The sequence below is a fragment of the Oryzias latipes genome, chromosome 3, assembly GCF_053564925.1.
Source record: "Oryzias latipes strain Hd-rR chromosome 3, Olatipes_Hd-rR_3.1".
Lineage (NCBI taxonomy): Eukaryota > Metazoa > Chordata > Actinopteri > Beloniformes > Adrianichthyidae > Oryzias > Oryzias latipes.
The window spans coordinates 20,821,958-20,837,950 of record NC_136239.1 but is presented as its reverse complement, the minus strand read 5'-3'; the positions used below and the strand labels follow the sequence as shown (position 1 = coordinate 20,837,950).

The 15,993-nt window shown below is 37.9% G+C and overlaps 1 protein-coding gene across 1 annotated transcript in view; it reads left to right on the top strand.

The window, feature by feature from the left end:
- LOC101171316 (ephrin type-A receptor 6) overlaps positions 1-15,993 on the top strand; it is a 55,300-nt gene that overhangs the window by 31,528 nt on the left and 7,779 nt on the right. The window contains exons 7-10 of the mRNA XM_020713193.3: positions 7,742-7,897; positions 8,584-8,919; positions 13,714-13,838; positions 14,536-14,698. Coding sequence (XP_020568852.1) covers positions 7,742-7,897; positions 8,584-8,919; positions 13,714-13,838; positions 14,536-14,698 — 780 coding nt within the window. The remainder of the gene's footprint in view (positions 1-7,741; positions 7,898-8,583; positions 8,920-13,713; positions 13,839-14,535; positions 14,699-15,993) is intronic.

Below are 15,993 nucleotides of genomic sequence, written 5' to 3'. Positions count from 1 at the left end.
AATTAAGCGCTTTAAGCACTTTTCTATTAGAGCTGCTTTCAGTTTTGTTCAGACACACAAATCAATGGCAAAATGAGCTGTGGAGAGCATACGTTGTGCCATATCTCTAACAGCAAACATGCAGTGCATGAAAAGAATACTAACAAATAAAAAGCAATTATTCTCATAAGAGTTAAACGTAGACATGCCAACGTGTTCAATTTTTTTCCAGACTTCGTTGCATTTTCCTTTTGCACAAAACGTTTCAAAGATGCACAAAGAGAATGCACAGTCAACAGCATGGAGAGGAATATTAAACGTAGGTGCAGGCCTTAAATTTAAGCTTGGGTTTTAAAAGGTTAATATTAATAACAATAACAAAATAAATACCTATTTTTGATTCTTTCATTTGTAATTCAATTAGTTTCAGTATGTATTAAATGTGAACCCAAATTTAAAAACCTCTACAGCCTCCCAGTTTAGCATCTCTTCCTTGTTTTCTTTGGACATTTTTTGAGGGTTTTCTAACTTTGCATCAAAATTTTACAGAATCACTGTAATATCTCTACAAAAAAAGACCATTTTTAACCAGTATTTTCATGTGTGCCCAGTTTTGAATATTGCAACGGTTTAGTCAATGTGAGTGTGGCTATATCAACTCAAAAGAATATTTTTCTTTAGTTTAAACAGCTTTTTTTATAACAGATAAAAAAAACGGTCTTTGGAAATCTCTAGTTGAGATTTGTGTTGAGATTTTTTCTGTAGCTGAAATAAGGTTACAGAGGTTTACATTAAGTGACCTAAGAAGTCACAGTCAGAGGGAGACACTGTAAAGTAAAGTGAATGCACCTCTGGGGAAATTGTGACATCAGCTTTTTGTGGTTCAAATTATTGGCTGGTTTAAAAGAAAATCAGCTCCATGAAAGGTAAAATTCAGAAGCAGCATTTCATGAGTCTACAAAAAAGCCTGAGTGTGAGGACAAGGGTTGTAGCAGACAGCTGGAGACCTATAGGTAACGTCGACTTTGAGAGCAAAATCTCCATCCTCTGGGGCAGCAGAGCAAATTTACATACAAGCTCTGCCTTTCTGAGCAGAAGAGAAGGCTTTTGAGGTAAAGCAGCTCAATAACTGTGCATTACTGCCAGAAAAAGGAAAAAAACTCAAATCAACAGAAAGCTGGCTTGATTTTAGAGAGTTATGTGTTCATATATATATATATATATATATATATATATATATATATATATATATATATATATATATATATATATACTAGTAGAAGCATTTTGGCTTGGGTGCATGAAAAGATCTATTTTATCTTTAAAAGAAGACATTATCACAAAAAGCAGATGTCAAATTCTAGCTTGCCCTATGTTTGTATCTGAACTTCAGCTCTCATAGTCAACATAAAGCTTGCAGTTACAGGAAAGTATTCAGTTTGGTTGGTTAAATTCCCAATCCAATCATATTTTGATGCCGGAAGTCTTTTAATTATGATTATGCCTTTTTTAGCCAAAAATCAAGGAACCTGTGTCATTTTCCAGATATAGTTTCTGCAGAGTACCTCTCAGTTGTGGGCAGGAATGTTGGCGCAGAGTAACCTTCCCCTCATTTCACATCATTCCTTTGTTTAAACTCTCTCCCACTAGCTTACAGTCCCTCACAACCCCAACCTAACATTATGGGTGCAACAAAATGGCGAGCAATATTGGAGCGATCCAACCGTGCAGTTCTGCATCTGAACTGCCAGCTCAGATGATAAAAAAAAAGGCACACATGGATGTATTTGTCTGCAAGTGACTGCATCAGAATGGAGCAGAGCAGGGAGCTTGTGGCCTGCCGACTGTTGGAACTACCTCCCTACTACAAGTTTTTCAGGTGGCATATTTTTCGTCTACTCTTGATTCACAATGATTTGTGTAACAAAATACTCAGAAATGCATATTAAATCATAATTGTCTTTATATATGTTCTCTATCGTGAAATAATACATGAACATGTTAAAAACACCAAAAGAAGACAATTTTCATTGGTGTGGAGTAATGGATGATGGTAACAACTAATAGAAGTCAAAACAACATTTTATGGTCATGCATTTATTAAATTACTAAATTACATGAATGCAATTTCTATAAGCAGAGTTTATGCTGTAATAAAGATGTGCAATTTGCAAGTACTTGCAGGAAGTTTAGGCGTGAACTTTGTGTGACTTCTGCTGTCTCCTCGTTTTCATTTTGGAACCCTGCTTCAAAGGGTGCTGTGATCAAAGCAGTCTGAGAGGCAGCATGGGGAAAAAAAACGAAAGATGGAAAGAGAGAGAGAGAGAGAGAGAGAGAGAGGAAGGGAGGGAGGACGAGAGTTACCGAGAGAGGATAGGGAAAACCCCAGCGCTCCCAAACATAAGCAGAGCTCCGCATTGACACGTCCATCTCTCCCTCCCAGCTGCCTAAACAAAGGCATCACAGCTTATCAAACCCTGCTTTCTACCCCAACAGCATTCTGCCAGACTGTTCTGACATCTCAATCGAGCACTTTATTATTCTATTCCTTTCATTCAGCGTCAGCCACAAGAGTATTACTCAGATAGGCTGGTTATATCATGACCTAGATAAGGCAACATCATAGAGCTGATTCTATTTGTTCCACATCTTTTCATCGCAGCATCATTTTTGAAAGGAGGCAGTGAATTTGAGGCGAAGCTAATAGAGATGTCTTTTCATTTTCCATTTTAATCAGAGCAGTTATTCTGAGAAAACCAGAAACTCAGCAGTGGGATAAGTGATTACACTCAGTTACTCAGAAATTGAGATGTCTTGGGTTAAAAATCAAACAGTTTGTTTTTCTTTTTTTTTAACAGCCTAACCGAGTTTTCCTGTCAACGTTGACTGCAGCTGACGGCAAAGGCTGGATATTTTCTTTAGCTTGACATATAGTGATGTTTCCCTTTCCTCTCTTTTGCTTCTGACCTATTCATGTCAGGGTGCTACTGAAATCGAAAATAATCATTTATTGGTTCCACCCTGAGAGAAAACTTGTGACCCTAAATTCAGGTAAAGTGGAGAAAGAAATGGGAAATCAATATGCCTCTGGGTTGTTCTGGAGTTACTGTGGCTGTCCTTTTTCTGTTAAGGATGGTGTTTACTCTGGCCTTAGTGTGGCCAGACCAGAGCATCACTCATTCTCTGTGAACTTCCATTTGCATATCAAAGCTCAGAGACCAGGCAAGGTAAACATACTCCATGGCACCACCTGCTTCTGACAATGTAAAGTCTAGAGATGACTTCAAACCCCACTTACCTTCACTCAAAACCATTAGGAGGGAGATCACAGCCATGGAAAACTTCACAGTTGAATTGCTTTTCTTGACAGTTCATTTTCGCTTTCTGATGGATTTAACCTGTTTTTTTTTCCCTAAACAACAATGTACTAATGACAAAAATTTTTTTCTTCTATTCATTATCCATCTCTAGTCCAGAGTTTAGTACAGGATCAGGGGCAGAGCAATGAGGGGGCAGAGGGATTGACCCCGGCACAAAGCTTTGCTCCCCATCAGTTGTCCTGCGATTTTTGAGTCAACGATGACATCATTAAATCAATTCAACCGTCTTTAAACATTGCAAAAACAACAATTACAAACAAAAGTAACATTAAATAACTATAAAATTAACATTAAAGATGTTAACTTATAGTTCTTATTTGCGACCCTTACAAAGTCTTCTGCCCCCCTTCCGCCTCCCCATGTAAAATGCTCTAGCTCCACCACTGTACAGGATAGTTTGGCAGATTTTATGTCAGGGATAACAAGATCATCTCCTATGAGGCCCACAGTGCCAATAATTAAGATGTTTAAAAGATTGATTGAGTAAAAAATCATAGAATAGAGAGAAAAACAAAATAAATTACTTGTCATTTCACGTATACAAGTTTCAAAAGATATTGGCTGTCTTCCCTTTTAACATTCCAATTTAGTGGTAAGCGAAACAGTCAGACTTGGTGGTGCTTTCATACTGTGCTATGGTGCACATGCAATACTTGCAATAGATGAGAAGAACTACTTTTTGAACTACCAGCACTGATTCACTGCTAAGATTTACTTGATTTGAACTTGACCAAACTAAGCATAAAAGATTGTATTTGCAAACCAGAATCAGAGCAAAATCTTTTTAATGTGACAAAAACATAGTTTAAAGATAAACAGCCTTTTTAAATAAGATGTCACTAAACAGTTTGGGGGTTTTTTCAGGTAAAAAAAGGGAGCTGCTTCTACTTTTTTCCACACCCTGCTTTTGAAAGCAAGGCAAGAATTAATACAGCTTTGTACGCAATATTTATCGGCTGAATGAACAAAACTATTCCTGATATTGACATTTCTCGCTCTGTCACTCAAATCATGACTGAATTGGGGATGTTATGCAGGTGCTACTGCCAAACATTTATCAGTCTAGGGTGATAATCTATGTAATGATATTAGCAAAGACATTATTGTTTTTTTTTTTTATCTCTCACGGAGGTGCGTCAGGCAATAAAAAGCATGTAAGGAGAAAAGTAAACAAATGTGAGAAACTGCAGCACCTTTTTATTTAAGATATTAAAAGCGTAAAAATAAACCTTGCCTTTGGCTGCTTTATCATAAATTCTTGATTACATTTCCCAGAGTAATACTTTTCCTCCTCTATCATTTCATTGTCTGTCCCATATAGTGGCATCGTTATCGGCTAATCCTGCTTTTTTTTTCACCAGCCACATAGAGAATGTCTTTCCGCCCTACTTTGCAATAGAAATGATTAGCAATTTAGACATATTCATTATTAGCGCTATCTTTCCATATGGGTGAAAGCAATCTTCAGCCGTTTGGTCAACGTCTGATGAGAATGGACAAAAAGGAGAAAAAACTACAAGGAGAGATAAAGAAAAGTAGCAAAGTAAGAGAATAAAAAAAGATGTGAAAACATAGTCAGAACAAAACAGGTGGGGAAAATACTGATGATAAGTTTTAATGAAAAGAATAACACAACAGGAAAACAATTACAACTGGGGCAGTTGAAAGTAAGACAATGTGAAGAAGAAAGTCTGTCTGTCAGCATCTGCGTTGTAAAAGTGCAGAGAGAGGTTTCTATTTTTTGTTTGTGTTTATGCGTTATTTGCATTTCAATAGCTCATTTTTGGCCTGCATAACATACAACGCAAGTTTATTTTCTAAAGCATATTTTCTGTGCCAGTCCCAAGCCCGGATAAATTGAGAGGGTTGCGTCAGGAAGGGCATCCGGCGTAAAACATTGTCAAGTTAACCATGCGACTCATCCTCGAAAGAGAGGTTGTTTCGCTGTGGCGACCCCTGATGGGAAAAGCTGAAAGAGAAAGAAGATTTTGTGTGCAAAGACAATTCAAAGTGCTTCACATAAGACATTAATATAAGCTATTAAAAGAAATAGTAAAATTATGATCATTAGGGCAAAATGTAAAGAAAGTTGAAAAAAACTAAATCTGATAGAAGCTTAAAATAACAGTGTGGTTGTAAATAAACTCTTGATTACAAACTAATCAAATGCAGGTGAAAATAGGCGGGTCTTTAACCTGGATTTCAATGAACTGTTTAGGCAGATCTAAGGCTTTCTGGAAGTATGTTCAAGATCTGTGAAGCATAGAGCTGAATGCAGCTTCTCCATGTTTGGTTTTGACTCTAGGAACTAACAAAAGACCGGATCCAGATGACTGGAAAGGTCTGGTTGATACATACTGTGTCAGGATGTCAAGCATGTATTATGGTGCTAAATCATTCAAAGCATTGAAAACCAGTAATAGTGGAAAGACCTCAGAACTAGACTGATGTGGTCTACTTTTTTGGTCTTTATGAGAACCCGAGCAGCAAAGTTCTGAATAAGCGTCAGTTTCCTGACTGATTTTTTGGCAATTTTGTAAATTACAGTTACAGTAGTAGTCAAGCAGAATAAAGATGAACACGTGAAATAGTTTCTCTAGGTCCTGTTTAGACACCATCTTTAGTTCACTGTTCACAATACCTGTAACTCCCATCCTGGTTTGCAACATGTCAAAAACAGACTAATACAGCTAAAACAGACATTACTGTGACTACCCTAACTCACAACCTTGTAAGTAATGGTAAATACTTCTTTACCGCTTTTGTACCTTCCGTAACCCCTGTGCTACCCTAGGCACTCTAACATTGGGAATTGGGTCATCTAGACCCCACTAGACAGTGCGCTAAACCTTTTTTCTTCAATCATATGTGATCTTCACTGGTGTCCATGGATTACATTAAATCCTCTTCACCTTTATCCACCTGTGTCATGCTAGGGACAACACGTCAACATACCGCTTTTTCCGGACTATAAGCCGCTACTTTTCCCACCAACTTTCAACCCTGCAGCTTATTCAATGATGCAGCTAATTTATGCTTTTATTTATCGGCCACCAGGAGCGCTCCGGCAGTCTCAGAGGGGAGACTGCCTGCATAATTCTATGTCCATCGACAAGAGGGCTAGTTTTGACATACACACAAGCAGCCAAACAGCATGGACCTCACTTCAGTTGTTGGACACTTACGTCATGGTGCAATAAAAGAAACACCCGTGCCCAGCCGCATCCCACAATCCTTTGGTGCCATTAAACCCAACGTGCACGTGACCGCCACTACAACATGACGCAGCTTTCAAGTTAAAAGCAATCGTTAAAAGCAGAAATCCACCATCACCAACGCGTTTGGAAAAGCCGGTCTGCTACGTGCCAGAAGTTTCCTTCACTGTTGTGGAAGGAAACTTCTGGCGCACGCCTCGCACTCACAGAGCCGCGTACAGCGCACATAAGATTGTGCCACGCGCGCTTATAAGTCACTGCTGCTCTATTTTACTGGTATGTTTTTTTAACCAGCCCTGTTATTTCCACATTGCTGCCGTGTTACTGCCGGAAGGAGGGGAGAGCTGCTATCACGTTCCGCTGCAGCTCCATGCTCCTTCTTAAACACGCACGCAGTTTCAGCACATATACATCCTCAATCTACAACACAGTGTGGCGAACCGGGGGTTAGCCCCGCCTTAAACCCCTAAGACTCATGGGAAGTGGGGAATCTGAGTGTGAATTTTCACACCATAAGTGAGGAAGCTGTGAGCTGAACTGAGATCCATGCTGTTTGGCAGATGTGGGTGTGTTCACATAACTAGGATAAACTACTATTTAGTCCTCCCGCTCTGAGACTACTGTGGTCTCAATGATGTGCCACTTGATTTGGCACAACTTGCAGCTTGTATAATAAACCCAAGTCTGACATCACTTCATATTAGCCGTGTTAATGTAGACATAATATCATCCAATACAGAGCACTGTGTACCACTCAAGACTACTTCAACATTGAGCACAATCAAAACTCAATGGCCTTTTGGACGAGTGTCCGCCCTGTGACTGGAAGGTCATGAGCTCAAACCAGGCCGAGTCATACCAAAGACTAAAAATGGGACCCAAAGCCTCCCTGCTTGACCGCTCACCGCTCACCGCTCCTCCACCTAGGTGTGTGACAGATAATGGAACTTTAACTTTTTATCCATATAAGGCAATCTTGATTATAAGGCACGCTGTCTCACTTAAGTGCACTTTTTTAGTGCTGAAAATGCGACACATACAAGTATGTTATTCAAAAAGGTGCATACACACCTTCAGCCTCAAGAGGAATTCATGCCTTTACAAGATGTGCTTATGTAAAAGCATGTGTTTAGGCTTCTTGTGCATTCTCTGCTTTCTTTTCTCCAGCTTGTAGGCCCGGCTTCTTCAAAGCATATGCTGGGAACACAAAATGCTCCAAGTGTCCTCTGCATAGTTCCAGTCACGACCAGGCTGCCACCATCTGTCACTGCGATAAGGGCTTCTACAGAGCTGCTAAAGACACCTCCACAATGGCCTGCACACGTTAGTCCAACAATCACAATGGACAGTTTTTTTCTTTATATATACATAATTGTGTGGTTTTGGCGCCAAAAAACATTACTTCTTTTTATCCCAGTGATTAACTGAGGCAATTAAAAAAACAAGGTGAGCTTATAGAGGAATATCAGACGCAAACACTTCACTGTGATCCACCAAAAAAGGCTCATAGACTTTTTAAAGAATGAAAATTTATTTAATTTTTGCAATTTCTTTTAAAAGTTTTACTGTATAAATGCAGATGACACGTCAATTTTAGTTTTTTTTAAAGAGTCAGCAAAAGAAAAACCTGCATTTGAGCACAGACAATGCCAGGATGCAGGATTCAGATTAATACTCTTTGGATAAACAAGACCAAAGTGGTCTTACTTCAATGATTGGCAGCATTGTCGGCGGTTTGATCATTCTGACAGATTTGTTTGAACATGCAGCTCATGAAAGAAAAAGTTACATGAGCGATCTTATTTCCAGCGTATATATTTATGTTTTATGACTAACCAAAATGTGCTTTTAATTGAAAATTTAAAAATTTATAATTTATTGAATGATAATTGAACGGAATCATGCACTGGCAAAATGAAACACAATTTAATTTAGAACTTTGGCATTGATTTCCAGCCCAGGTTACTTTTCCTTTGGGCCCTTGTGAATCATTTTGTTCTTTTTTTTAGGGCCTCCTTCAGCTCCCAGGAACCTCGTCTCACTGATCAATGACACCGCTCTCTTCCTGCATTGGAATCCTCCAAGTGACACAGGTGGCCGGAATGACGTCACTTACAATGTCTTGTGCCAGCGTTGTGATGGAAGTATGAGTCAATGCGAGCCATGCGAATCCGACTTGCGATTTATCCCTCGACCACTGGGTATCAGTGGCACGTCGGTGGCAATCCTAGACCTTGCAATGCACGCCAATTACACTTTCCACGTGGAGGCCTTGAATGGCGTTTCTGCACTTGGCGTGGCCGCCCGCTCACTGGCAAATGTTACTGTCACTTCACACCAAACTGGTGAGTCAAACTGAGATGTTTGAGTTTGGCTTTTAGGATGTCTTCATTTTTTTCACTGATGACAGGTTTCTTATCCAACTGCAAAATGTTTGACCTCCACTGTCAAATTTCACATTTTTTTATGAGGACTCAGTTAATTAATAATAGAGTGAATGGTTAATCTGAATAAGTCCTTACTAATAATGATGAATGCAAAACTTTGCTTTATTCTTGCTTATCTGTGTAATTTATGTTGGCAAATACAACTCAATTTTCAATAAGGTTTTTATACATATTGCCAGATTCTAGTTAATCTCATCAAGAAGCTTAAAACAACGTAAATACATATTAAATTTAAAATGCAATCAAAATCAAAAAGATTAACATTCGTAGAATAGCTGAATTGGGCTAAAATTATTAACATTAAAATAGAAAATTGATAAACATTATTAGGATATATTTCAATAAGTAAGTATTCTAATTGCTACCAGTGCCCTAGAACTGCATGAACATGGTGCTTTTTGTTTTAGAAATATCATTTGGCTTTTAATTGTATATTACTGTAAAATTAAAGTAATAACAAACTTAACTTAAGATTTTTCAGTAACTGAACTGTATTTATACAATTTGTAATTTAAAGCTGCAACACAATGATGTTTTGCTTTACCATTCACTCATTAGCAGTTTGGTATGCCGGGAACACTTTTTGTAAGTTACAGTCTCAGTTAGCTCCTGGCCATGAGGTGACATCTGGTCATCATCATTCCATTGCCATGGGATATTTTTATATCAGGATGTTGAACAGCATTTCATGTATTCAGCGCAGGAAAGGTACTGTCAAGCAAATACTTTTGAAAAAAATATGTTGAGTGGGACTTCTTTCATAAGCAGTTACAGACAGACCAGTCTGTGTGAATAAATTAAAAACTTCAAATCCTGACTGAGGTAAAAGTACACAAGTGTAACCCAATGTAGGAAAAAAATATTTTGGTAAAAGATAATTTTGAGAACTTTTTTCTCTTTGTTGAATATGACTGGTTAAGTATACAGAACATATTAGGATTGGCTGACTTAGAAAAGGTTTTTGGGTTTTTATCACATGTCACCAAGTCTATAGATGGTAAGAAAGCTGATTGGAGAAGGAGAAAATGCTAAATAATATCTGCAGAGGAGAACAGGCACACTGGGGATCCTTCTGGGGATCCTTCTACTTGTCAAACCTCTCTCCTTAGTAGACATCCAAATCATTCATAACCAGGCACATATGTAAATCAACAGACAAACTCCTGCAAATTTGACACTTCTTCAGCACTCATATGTCCTTTATCTGGTTTGTTTTCCCCCTCCCTTCTAAAACACACACACATACACATATATAAATTCTCTTCTCACCCTCCTCTGGTGGTTTCTAGGCCTGGGAGTTGAGGGTACTGCACAGTATCTTTGCTCTTCCTAGCAATGCACTTTTCCAGAGATCATTTTGGAGTTAACTCCCCCAAGTGCTCCAATCACTCTGGCCACCATTGTCGCCTTCACATTTGCAGGCCTTCTCCAGCTCTTCCCTGAGGCCCTGGCATTTCTCCAGCTTCCCGTGTTCCATCCTCCTGATGTTGCTATCCATCTAATAATCATATTTTCATAAGTAATTTATTTTTTTCATTATTTTCAATCAATTCATTTGTAGAATTTTACTCAGGTAGTTACGCTCTTTCTAAAAGAAAGCTGTTTCTTTAGTGATGGTAAACTCTCACCCTATTCTCCTTAAAGGCAGCAAGCCAGAGCAGCGTGAGCCGGAAGTTCTCAGTAGCAGAGCGAGCATCACTCTGCTCAGGTTTCTCTGCAGGCTGGCTGTGGCTCAGCCGAGCATTTGTCACTAAAGATTCCGCCCACTGTGATACCTTGTGAAGATGAAGTTTATGTGATGGAAGTTTGTAGAAGTGATTAAAAATGGGCTCCTATAGTGAGAGCAGAGGGGGCAGCCACAAAAGCAGCTGTCGTTGCAAGAGGTGATCTTCATTTACACTATTTTTAGCCTGTGTTAAATATGAATTAGGATATGGTTCCTTTGATAATATAAACAATTTATAGTATAATTGCAAAACTCATACATTGATGGGTTACGTACATTGGATTTACGTGAATGTCAAAGAAACATTGTGCTTGAAAGTGTCATAATGGTCTTTCCCTGTAGAAAGCCCCCTGTGTTTAACACGAACCTTTCAACAGGAAAAACAAAGAAACTAATGTACAGTTGAAAGAAATAGGATCAAACTGTGTAAAGACCTCACAAACATTCATCAAAGAGTGCAAATGGGAAGAAAAAAGAAAGAACAATACCTCTGAATTTTTCAGCATGACTAACCCCCTTGTACCAGTAGTTTAAACAGTTTGGTATTCCAATGAAATCAAAGTGATTAAATCTGATTCTAGAGAGGTAAAAGTTCATCATGATTTCTTTTTTTTTAGCTTTATAACAATACAACTTACAACAATAATATCCATCACAATTCCTAACAATTATTTGAGTTTATTTTCCAATGACAAGATGTCAAACACTCAATGCATATGGGAAAATTTTCCACTGTTTTGCGGTGTCCTGATTCAGGCGAGGATTCTTGCTCTTTCGTTGCTCGCCTCTCCCTTCTGTTGGTTCTCTTCTGTTTTAACCCCCCCCCGCTCTGGGAATAAGCCTGTCTTCTATTTTTATGCTCAGATGCTGGGGAGATGCAACCTCATGGGATTTCTTTACAGCTTTCCCTGAAAGGCTTTCTGTCCTTCCTTTATTCGCTTGCATATCTCTTGCTGAATTTTAACCCATTTTGGCAACCTTCCTTGAAATCTTTTCATGACATGGGATCTTCCTATATTTGTGTCCTTCTCCATCGTCAAAGGAGAGACTGATTTCTTTGAAACTATCAGTTTTATCTCACATCAGGGGTCAGAAGGGTAAAGAGTGGTTTGCTCTGTTATTGATAGTTTTTTGGTTATGTCAGTCTATAAAAATTTCTCCAAAATATGATTGTTATGAACACGTTATATCCCAAAAAAGATAAGTAGGGGACACGTTTGCTAAAACAAGAAAAGGAAAAATTCATTGAATGCCTCATATGTAGTTTGTTTGAAGCTACTTGTAAGAAATTAGATGCACATTTTAGTGCAGGAGTTTGGTTATTGAAAAGTTTATTTTAAAAAGTAAGCAGTTTTGAAACACATCAAAAATTATTATTTTGCTCATTTATTTATGATTTTTGCTTTTTTATAGATTGTAATCTAATTAACATGTTAAAACACATTTAACAAAAAAAAAAGGACAGGAGTTGATCTTTAAGTAGGAAAAATATGCCACAAATATAATTAACATAAATGTGTGACAACCCAACAGAGCCACAACAAATAAACACATTTTAATTAATCCAGTGTTGCTCCTCTGGAAACCTTGGGTAGGTGGCGTTTGCCCAATAGCCTGGCTGGTTTATAAGAGTCTGTTCTCCCTTGGTTTCCTCTTTTGGCCAGACCTCACAGCACAGCTACAGAAGCAACACTCAGCCAAATCTGCAGCAACCAGCATCTTCCTCAGCACTGCTAACTCAAAACAAGTGGCATTAATTTAACTGACAATGAACTCGAACAAACTGATGGAAGTGTTCAAAAGTAGTGGCACGTATGTTCAGTTTCAGGTCAAAATATGTAATATCATCTCTTTGGTTAAAAAACCAATGAGATGATGTTCTGTGCAGTTTTTTAAATGAAGGCAACAAATGTCTGAATAAAATGAATGTGAAATTATAGTGAACAGTGACTGAAGGGTTACAGTCATATTAAAGTGGCTGTGGCATTTTATGCTGCCATTACAAAGACGGAAAAAATAAAATTATGCTTTACATTTATCTATATCATCAATAGTCAGTCTGAAATAAAAAAAAAAACTATTATAGTAAGCTTGCATGGACTTATGATGAATGCAAACTTAGATGTGTACAGATTTCTCAGCTTTTTTGATATATTTCCATAAAAGGAGTCTTTGATCTGTCGAACTCTGAAGGATTTCTGTCTCTTGTGACAAGCTATGATTTTCCTTTCACCCTTGTGTTTTCAGCTGAATGCAGTTTTAGATAACCTTTAATGTACCATCTATTCCATAGAGTACTGAGCAGAGCCGATTATGTTTTTCTCATATGTGAGAGCAGTTTTTGACAACTCCCTGGTTCTGAATTTGTATTCCGGTGAACAACTTCCAAAACTACATTCCGTACGAGCAAGGTTTGGAACTTTTAAGTTGCTCTGTTACTCTGTTTAAGCTGCAGCTTTATACATAATTAATGGTAAATATTTGAATCTGTTCTTGGCTTTTTTGCAATGTCAGATGGAGCCTGGAGTAAACCAATCGCCTGCATTCAGTTATGTGACAGATGCCAAACAGAAGCTGATTATTTCAGCCCCTGTCCACATGCCTGCTGCTCTTGTTTGCGCTTTAAAGCCTTAAATCCTTTGGTCTGTGGCTGCATGGCTCTTATGATTACTAATCAAACTTCTGTATTCTGTTTTGAGGTACCCGTCTCTAACTGTGCATTTCCTTCAGATTTTTCTCCAATGCCTAGAGCGAGACATGCCTGGTGTCACTTAATCCCTGTTTCCACACTCTGTTTTTCTGAGTAGGCGGCAAGATTTTTAAGCCTGCAGCAAACTTTCCTTTTTTTTTCTCCTTCAGACATTTCTATGAAGTTATTCTCAAAACTAGAACTAACAAGTTAGTCCTCTCAGATTTATAATTAGAGCTGTCTAAACTATCTGCCCCTCTTTGGATTGCACTTTCAGGCCCAGTTCTTGTGGGTGCTGTCAGGAAAGACTGGGCCTCTCTAGATAGCATCGCCCTCTCCTGGTCAGAAGTGGAGCAGCCTCCTTCCGCGATATTGGATTATGAAGTCAAATACTATGAAAAGGTAACACATGAATTCAGAGGGTGTGTGGTAAGAATAAAAAGAGAAAGTTACCGTTCACGAATAGTATAGATAATCAGACACACTTGGTACAAGTTTCTCCTGTCACCAAGTGCATGTTGGGAGTAAGAAATGGTTAAGACCTACTTGAGAATTCAAATTTATGAATGAATAACATAAATCAATTGTCACTGAGAAATGTATTGTTTTAAAATGTTATCTGTAATATTGTTTCTGCCAAACGCCTTATATAGTTAGCAAATATTTCCAAGTGTAGAATTATAATAATATAATAATCAACAGATCAATAAGTAAACTTAAAAAAAATAGAATAGAAATTTTTCATCTTTTATTTTTGCTGTTTTCTTAAAATCCAGTAAAAATTTCTGACATATTTAACCCACATTGTCTGCTAATATCAACCACACCAGCATTAAAGTCTGCACATGAATCATCTGTTGTTCCTGTTTTGGTGTTTATTTGAAGCTCCAGCAGGTCATCCTGATCATGGCAGCATGCCTAAATGAATGAAGCTATCTCAGTTTGCTGAGGATTTTTGTCAGATGTTGAACAGATGTATTGGCTGACCTGTTGTTTGTTTGGATGTGTTGCCAACTACTGTATAATTTGTTCAGTATTAGGTTTGATGGCTTATGAACAAAGACATTGTGGATTGTTTTCATCCTTCATGCCTACCCAGGAGCAAGAGCAACTGAGCTACTCTTCCACACGAACCAAAACCCCCAGTGTGGTGGTGACAGGCCTCAGACCATCTACTGTTTATGTCTTCCATGTGCGAGCCCGCACAGCTGCAGGCTACACGGCTTATGGGTCCAGCTTTGAGTTTACAACTGCAGCTGAAGGTATGCATGCACTGATGCATGTGTTCTTGTTGGTTGAGGTCTAGCAGCTGAATTCAGTCCTACAGTTTTGTTCTGGAATATCTGACAAGTCGTTTAATCCCAAATGGATCCAATTGAAACAAAGCAGGAAACTAAAGAAAGGTGTTAAACAGGATTCTACAACCTGAGGATCTGGACCCACGTGAGGCACAGTTATCCCTCCATTGAGGCTCTTTAGCTTAGAATAAAAATGATAAAAACTTTAAGCAATTATGGGTTTGTAGTTCGGTTTCATTTGTTTTAATTGATAAAAACTGAGCAAAATAATAGTAAATAAAAGCTTTAATCTTTTGTTATTAGAATAGGTTTAAAGCAGATATTCATATCTTCTGCTGCACAATCGTGTTTAGTTGCTGTTCAGAGACAAAGTATAGAGGTACAGAATTGCATTTCCATGTATAGATTTTTAAAAACTGGATTCCACACCAAAGCTGTGTAATTTTTAAAAGGAAAGACAAAAAAGGATGATGGGGCCCCAAAGTCATAATGATAGAAATTGCTTTTTGTCATTTGCTTTCTTGCATTTTAATTTAACTCAATCTGCTGCAGCAGGAGGATCTTATTTGACACAAGGTGTATTTTATTTTGAAAGGAACTTGTAAAAGTAAAAGTTGTTAAAATTTGATCTATATTTAAAAAAATCTAACATAATAATTATAATTAGATTATTGTAAATATTAAAACACTACTTTTCTTTAAATGAAAGTCCTCCAAAACATAAAATAAGAGTATTTGTCTAAACGCTGAAATGCCCATTTGCAGCTTTAGGTTTTGATCAGTTAGAAACTGGACTCAATGGCTCTTTTAGCATTGAAGCTTGCAGGCCCCTGCTGTAGATAAAGAATCTGAAGCTCATTACAGAAGTGCTTGATAGACTTGATTAGACTTGAAAAAAAACATATAAGCATTTAGTCCATTTAACATTACACACCCACCTCATACTCTTACTCTCTTTTTCTCATTTTAATTGAAGATAAAGCAAGAAGGTTTATCTCCTTGGTTCAGGAACATACTTAATACACTCATAAAGCATGTGAATATCCCATCAACTAATAGTTAAGAACACATTTTTTCAAGTCATGATAAATAGCTATTTCAGGTTGGATGAAAGTCAGGTGCGGCGTGATGTCTCTTGGACTAAACAGCGTTGGTAAACTCCGCCAAACAGGCTGTCAGGGAGGGTTTCAGCGCTGCTGGGACCGGCAGCAAGCCAGACTTTTGGCACACATTAAAGAGAGCAAACATTATTGTGTTTT